The 7,988-nt window shown below is 45.7% G+C and overlaps 1 protein-coding gene across 1 annotated transcript; it reads left to right on the top strand.

Annotated features, from left to right (window-relative positions):
• Positions 1 to 643: 643 nt before the first annotated feature.
• Positions 644 to 7,434, top strand: LOC144157876 (TNF receptor-associated factor 2-like). The gene is made up of 2 exons (XM_077688595.1): positions 644 to 996; positions 5,481 to 7,434. Exons 1-2 carry the CDS (start codon positions 712 to 714, stop codon positions 6,672 to 6,674), a joined length of 1,479 nt encoding a protein of 492 aa, XP_077544721.1. The 5' UTR covers positions 644 to 711; the 3' UTR covers positions 6,675 to 7,434.
• The last annotated feature ends 554 nt before the right edge of the window (positions 7,435 to 7,988 follow it).

The following is a 7,988-nucleotide window of genomic DNA, read 5'->3' as shown; positions in this document are numbered from 1 at the left end:
ATTAATTTCGAGAAACTGGGGATCTTTAACGTGCGCCAGAATCTCGAGTGTGCGGGTGTTCTCGCTTTTCGTCTCCATCGCCACTGTATATTGTTGACAAAAAGGAAAGTCGTCGTTCGGTAGCGTCACGTGGTGGTGGCTCGAGCACGCTTTGGGTCGTTTCGGTGCCCTTGGCAGAATACGCGTATTCAGCTGGTAACAGTGGAACTATCAAATTTTGCGAAGCACAGTTGGCTGTGACGGCAATATGGGGTAATTGTTCTTGTGAATGAAGTGCGCAATTAAAGGAATAGTTTAACGTTCCATACTGTGTCGAGAAAATTCCAATACTATTACGAAAGTACCTCCCGGTGAAGAAACTTATTACCCCTCCACAAAGATCTGTACGCGAACCTGATGCGATGCCAACAAGATACTGAGTATAGACGAATGGACCTTCAAATACTGTTTGCATTGTTCGGTGCGGTATATAAAGCTAAGAGCCTCGATGTGTTTATCTGTGAGTTGAAGGGCAGTGGGACGGTGTGGAGAGATAATACCCGTTCCCTAGGAACTGCTCTGATAACATGATAACATTGAAGCAGACAGAGCCACTCATCTCACTTTTACGTGTTGCTATATTAGACGGCCTTGAACACGGCTACAAGTGTTTAGTAGGCGTGCAGCCAAGCAACGAGTGGACTACTCTTCTACAATAAGAACTTTATTGCAATGGCGGTGTCTGGCACGAAGTACACTGTGGTCGGCTTCGGCAGCCGTTTAGACTGGAGGCCAACGGTATTTGTTGACGGCTTTCCGCCGACAAAAGTTTGCAGTGCCTGCGGGGTCGTTCCGTCTATGGTGGCCCTGTTGCCATGCCGTCACGTCCTCTGTCGGAGATGCTACGCTCCCAGCGGAGATGTTGAACGCAGTCGCTGTCCTTTAGACAACGATGTCCACGAAGTTGAAGATGTCACGTGGTCAAGTACTACGAAAGACAAGCTCCTCAAGTGTAAGGTAGGTGGTATGGGTCCCCTCCGCCAAAATATAATATCTGTTTTGCACCTTTTATGCTACTGTCGGACCACCAGGCTTAATCCGTCTTTATGAGGAGGTCGCAGTATCACTTGCCCCTGCGAAACCGGTCCCATGGGAAGTAAAATGAACAATTTTTCATTTACAAAGGAATTTGAAAGAAGATACCTGCCTTTTGTTCGGTAATTAAGTGGCGTAGATAAGATGCTTAGCTGGGCGTTTGCGTCCTGATATAGATATCGTCCAGAAAGTATTCAGGCCATATCCGAAACTGTTGTGAAAGGCTCATTCCGCAACAGCCAATTAAGGGTTACCGTCTGGTTCGTCGCAAAGAGATATGAGGCTGTTGATCACACTAAACCTTCATAAAATTTTCTACTCCGTCCAAGTCAGCCACGTTAAACGACAAGCCGAATATTGGGTCCAACCTCGGAGGCAATTCCTTTAGCCAATTAGGTTTCCTTTGATTACATCTCAACGTTTACTTAAGCGAGGTATTCAAAGTGCATGAACAGGTTTTTAGTAAAATAAGGCAGCATAGGGGACCTAGGTAGCCGGCGGAGGCGCATTTGAGAAAAGGGCCCGTGGCGTTCCGCACTGGCAACTCTCCTTTTCTCTCGTCTGTGCCCGCATAAAGCTGAGTGCCGCTGAGAAGCGGTGGGTATCATCATCATCATCATCATCATCATCATAAATCACCACGCCATGGGCAGTGCCGCCACAGTCGGCGGCAATGAAGCTGTAGTATAGGGGCTTTCATGAACGGCAGCGGATTTCCCATGCGCCATTATCAAGGTGGCGTATGGAGAAGGTTGGCGTAATTCTAGCTCCTTGTAGGAGGGAAGTAGACGAACTTTAGGTGGGAACAGCGATAGTAATAGACTGACCTCTTGCGATGCAGCTGAGTGTAGTGGTTAATCCGCGTTGGGAATAGCGGTTGACGGCATCAGCCGCTTTGTTAGCATCCAGAAACGTGTGCCGTACTGTTGACACGGGTTCTCTTCGTTGCACTTTCTGTTTTTTTACTATTATTTGAAGTGTATTGCGAGCATCCATCTGTGCGCTACGCTAGTTCCCACGTCGAGGAGGCATGAAAAAGTGCCTGGTAATATCGTGCCTAACGCATATTGCCCTTCGTCTGCTCCTCACGCCCATCCATATTATTATCATGCCGTACCTCATGCGTTTCTCATAACCATCCACACGTCACCATTCCTGGTGCTGAAGGTCTGGGTTACCTCCGGGAAGAAACGCGCTGTTGCGACTTCCTCTAAGCCGTCCCTCATGTGTGACAGCTGTCCTGGACTTCTCGCTCCGTATATTGAGATCTGCTGTGGTATAAGATCTTTCTGAAAATGTTTGCCTGCTCCTCTAAAGTTGGCGATGACGGACTTTGTAGGTGGTGTTAACTTGTGCCATAGGCGATATTGCCGTAATAAAACAAGATCTGTGACCATTTTACGAGCAACCAGTATTGCTGCCTCTTCTCTATTCCTGGTGTTGAGGGTTCAGGTTCCGTGAATGTGGGGGAACTCTCAGCCTTGATCGAATGTCCAGTGTCCGACGTCATTTAAATGCTGTGTGGGATTGCGCAGTATAGGAGATGGAGTACGTGGCATCCAGTGTGGCTAATGGCTAGGCGTTTTCTCTGCGCGGTGAGGTGGGCTTCGGTCAATTCTTCTAGACGTGTGCAATCCAAGTGCTAGCAGTCGAGCTGTCGATGTACTTATAAAGAGATCTTGTGAATATCGGCACGCCCAGTAGCAATTTTTCTAAACTGGAAAAGACTTTGACCGGGGCTTGCATCGTAAACATATTTTGAAGCTAAAACCAATTTTGAGAAATTATTCCGTGCTTGCCTGGATTTAAACATGTGTGGTCTAGGCGGCAAGTTGCATGCATTGAAGACGACAGTCTGGAGTCCCTCAATTCCCAGTTTTAGAGCCACTTGTCTTTCTAATACTAGTTAAAGTTAAATTATCCGTGGATGATTGCACATTATACCATGACATGAAAAGCTCTAGCGACTTTGAACTCATCTTTAAGCAAAATAAGGAAAGGTGCTTTACGTGGCAGGTGACAGTTAATTTAGAAAAAAATGGTTTAATTAAATGTCACTGACTCGCAAAAAACATTCCCTAATGCTTCAATACCCTGTCAGTTATGAATTAATAGAGGCCGTACCTCCCCACATATACTTAGGCGTAGTGTTGCGTCTGACTGCCAGTGTAACGATCCCATAACACACATTGAGAGTGAAGCAACGAAAAAAACACACCTGTGATATAGGCGGAAACAGTTGAGCTGACTTCGGCACGCTGGTGGCCACCTCCCGCAGGGGTCCTGGTCACTTCCAACACCACTCGCCTAGGTATGTACGTACTCGAAGCTCAACAACGGGGGTCTGGTTGTTTATCAGTGCATTATGTTGGGTGGTATGGTTGCCGGAGCACGAGCCGAGATAGCGCACTGAGCGGCCGTCGAGGCGGTGGCGCTATCTGTCGGATTAGCCGTGTACCTTCGCCAGGCGTGGCACACATCAAGGGACGCTGGGATTTCCTAAAAACGTCCACTAAGGTGCCTTAGAAGAAACATCGGGAAATCAAAGCGCGACATTAGGCTATTAGCATGCAAAACATCAGGCCGCTATTAGAATACGCAGGAGAAGTGCAGGAGCCGTTTACTCAACCCAATATCTATACGAAATCTGCAGAGAAAAGCGGTTGGGTTTATTGTTAACCCTTATTGTTGGCGTTCATATCCATCAAGTCTTCCACAGCCAGCTGACTTGGAAAAAACATTAAATCCGTTCCACTCAACGTGAAAGCTGCTGGAAGGGTAGCGCATTCGTGCCCCACAGGGATTGTGGCACCCTTCTACGGTCTTTTCCCTCACGCACTTACCCTCTCTAACTCACTCCTCGCTTAATAAATTCATCAAAGGTTTGTTCTACGCAATTCAATTTTTCCGCCTTCACTGTGGCCGCGTGACTTCTCCTGGGAGAGCTCGCAATCTCCTTTATATTTTGTTCCTGTTCTTCCTGGAATAACGCAAGCGGGAGTTCTGTTCCTTTTGTTCCTTTCAACCTGCATGTTTCTTCTATTCCTTCTATTCCTTTCAACCTGCATGTGCTCCGTTCTGCGCCATTCTGAACGCGTAATGCTTTCTTCGGCGGACACTTTTTTGCTTACTACCATAAAACCACCCAACGAGTATTCCTTAAAGAACGCGAAGACTTCCAGTTAATTACGTATATTTTGCCGGAAATATACCTGTAGTTTTGTTTGCGCTAAATAACTGGGACATGTAGGACAGGTACCCGTGGTTCCAGTCGTTTCGAACGGTTCTGCTTATATAAAACTCTTGCTCAAGTATCCTCTTAACTGTTGCCCGGGAGGTTGAACCGAGGAGCAAGCGGGTATTTTTTCAAAGCCTCTGTTGGGGTGCTCGATGCCCAGGGATTTTGCTTGGGTGCACGACGCCGCGTGACTTCGGTGCTAGGTAGCGTGACATCGGAAGAGCTAGGACGCGAAGCCGGGCTCCTAAAGTACTCTGCACTTAAAACTGCAGATTCCACACTGCCTGGATAAGTTACGGCTATTCGATCTCATATGTTACAATAAATTCGCAATACACAAGACCAATTACCTAGAACCGCTGTTACTGCACTCAACATGGTCTTACCACTAAAAATATTTCAAGAATTTCTCCTTCGAACAACTGCTTTTAAAGAGTCATTTTTCCTAAGCACTGCAGCTCATTAGTACGGTTAATTGAAACTCTTTACTTCCATTCCTAACAGAACTCCCATGATTGTTCTTATTAATTTTTATTGCGGTAAAATGGTTGCCGCTATTTTTGTGTAGTGCTATTTTTGAAATGAGTGTGTCATGGCCCTGCTTTTTTATTATTTGTATAGTCATGCCACTACCGAGTATTTTACGTAGCTCTAATTACATACAAGTATGTATAAATATCTATATATTGTATAGCATTGTCCACTCTAAAGTCAATGCAATTGTTTTTCTTCGCTTTGTTATGCGGTTGAGGTTCTTGTATCGCGTTCACTCACTCCCGCGTAAATCCTGGCACGCAGGCTAGCAGCATGTGACTATATACTGAAATAATTAAAGTCGAAGGAATCGTTCAAATACGACGACTATTGGCATCTATACGCTTAACTGAGGGGTCACCGAAAAAGATACAGTTACGCTTTTGTTTACGCACGCCTTTCCTCTTTCTCCCATTTCCTATACCTTTTTTCCGCGCTTAAGTTCGGTTTCTTGTATCTCACACTAAGGAACAGCTATTGCCTTTTTAGGGGACCCTTTGTCCTTTGTAACACATTTGTAAGAAATTCCTAATGAAGCCCCAGTTCTTGTCGTGTTGTCGCGTGAATCGTATAGAACTTCCCTAAATATGTACTGTGCTATACGCTGCTGCATAACATCTTTTCGCCTCTGCAGATTACATGCTGGAACTCGGCAAATGGCTGTGGCGCCCTGGGTACGGTGCGCGAGATCTTGGATCATTTTGAGGACTGCCGGTGCCACACAGTCACCTGCATTCATTGCAAGAAATCCATGGCATACAATGAACTCTGCGGTCACTTGGAAACTGACTGCCGTGTTGCTGAAGAGTTTCCTGGAAACAGAAGTGATGGGACATCCGACGCGTTTGCCCCACTATTCGCAGAAAGATTCAGACAGCTTGAAGACAAGCTCACCTCTTTGCAAACTTGCTGTAATGAAACAAAACAACTGATCGCGGGCCATGCGCAGCTTTTCAGAGAACGAGCAGCTGCTCACATGCTTGTAGCTGAATCCGTGCAGACATTGGGCGACACCCTCAAAGAAAGCTTGGATCAGACCCAGGTTGCCGCTGGTAGGAATGCCCAGGAGCTGGCAGCTATGCAGAACAGCATGGGCACAATTCTGAATACGCTAGTTGAAGTAGTAGTGTTAGCAAAGGAAACGAAGGCGTCGTTAAACACTTCCTCCGCCGAAACTACCGGGGAAGTATCTGCACTTTGCCGCAACCTGCAAAGAAAATTTAATGACTTCGCCGCCTCCTCAGAAGAGAACCTTAATCACAAGCTGGATATAGATGAGAGCTTAAAACGCTTGAACGAACGTTTAAACGGCGACGTCTGCGATAAGCTTTCTGTTTTAGTCAACGGCGTAAAAGCTACCCTGCAAAATACCCTCAGTATTTCTGAGCCCTTCATCTTCACCATCGAAAAGTGGTCTATTCTGAAGCAGGTGGCTACTCAACAGGGAGAAGCGGCAGCTCTTGCTGATAGACCTGAGTACTTTTATGGATATTCCATTCTTCTAGGGGTTACAATAATAGGAAATGGTAACGATAGAGGACTTCATTTATGCTATCAGATATGCCGAGGGGTCAACGACTTGCTACTAACTTGGCCATTTCAGAAGGAGCTGCATTGTTACGTTTTGAACGCCGAGGGAAAGGAAATCCCTGAGTACATCACCGCAAACTCCACCGTAGGAATTAACAAAGCGGATGTGGAAATGCCGACAGGAGAGAGAAGCCCGCAATTAGGGAGTAGAGCATCAATAAAAATCACCGACATCGAGAGGAGAGGATGTGTGACGGACGACAAGGTCTCCATAAAATTTAAAGTGGTAAGCTTGTAGGATAGAAAGCAAGATTTACTTTTATTGTGAGAAGGTTAGAACGTATACAGTAGCACAGCACTATACAACGCACTGGTGAGATGACCCTCTATATTGAGTAGTTACAAAAAGTTCTGGCATAGAACCGGTAATCAGATACTACTGACGAAAGAAATAAATGTCACAATAATTCAATTTCACCAAAGTGTGGGTACTGAAGTAGCGGAAGGGCTTGTTACTGCTTTTTTTTTAGGATTCGCCAGGGCGAACCAATACATACTAAACAACACTGTATCACGCAAGAAAATACGCCAAAATAAAAGGTAAATAAACGCTTGTCTCCGCGTCTCTATTGGGCTTTGTTTCAAGACACTGAAAGACACAAAGGAGCTGCACAGTTCTCCAACATCCCACCACGGGAACAGCCCACATGTGAAGATTGTTGGATTTTTGTCCATCTCGCATCATCTCGCGTAACCATCTCACGCTAAATCGGTTTCTTTCGTTAGTGGCACCGACAAAGACCACGATACCGAGGACTGCTGCAGCTATTTTGATTTTCACACTGTCCTTCTATGCAAAGACGCTGGACCTGATCTATGGAAACTTTTCTTAGTAAAGGTCTATAAAATACTGTAGGACGTGTTAAGACGAATGTTGTGCTACTTTGTGCGTAAAAATCTTGCCAAAAAAGAAGGAATGATGCGCTATAAAGACTTGAATTTCTTTCTTGTCTAAGTTTTGTTCATGGCTGTAATTATCAGGGCATTTTACCGCCGCTTGAAGATTTTCAAACAGAAAACTCCCGTATGCAGGGATGAGTCTGTTTTCAGATACATCAAAATAAATGTGTTCCGAGAGTGGGAATATAAGCAATCGGGCAGTGAAGGAAACTACTCAGCACTGTGTAGCCACTACCGACCACTGTAAACGAGTTTTTCTAACGAAGCAGCCATCTCAAGAAACGTCATCACTACCCTTACAACCACAGGCCGTACGTTACACGAACCATTAATTGGCTGTCTTTCTGCGCTCCGGTGCAGTGAGGGCAGTAGGCCTGAATGCTCCGCACCATTTCTCGGTAGCAAGACGGAAGCGCTCAATTCTGTGAGCGCAGTGATTATTTTCCTCTCCCTTGGCTGGCGCTTCGAGAAGAAAAATCTGCAGAAATCCAGAGAATTGTCCGCTAATGCGTAGCGTTCTCACACCGAGTGTCTGCACTGTGAGTGCATAGCCAGATCTGGCTATGAGTAACGAAATACGCAGAATTGTTTTATTGTTTTAGGTTGTCTCTTTGTCCTTTTCGCCAAGAATGTAGAAGTACACCTTTAAAAA

Source organism: Haemaphysalis longicornis, unplaced genomic scaffold (assembly GCF_048455015.1).
Source record: "Haemaphysalis longicornis isolate Haplotype H1 unplaced genomic scaffold, Haemaphysalis longicornis Haplotype H1 scaffold_10, whole genome shotgun sequence".
Lineage (NCBI taxonomy): Eukaryota > Metazoa > Arthropoda > Arachnida > Ixodida > Ixodidae > Haemaphysalis > Haemaphysalis longicornis.
Note: the sequence above shows the minus strand (reverse complement) of the source record. Positions and strands in the feature narration are given on the sequence as shown.

Bases quoted from the DNA above. Each gene is read 5' to 3' on its own strand.
- LOC144157876 (XM_077688595.1), top strand. From the start codon at position 712: ATGGCGGTGTCTGGCACGAAGTACACTGTGGTCGGCTTCGGCAGCCGT. The intron at 997-5,480 runs GTAGGTGGTATG...TCGCCTCTGCAG, and splicing joins ACAAGCTCCTCAAGTGTAAG to ATTACATGCTGGAACTCGGC.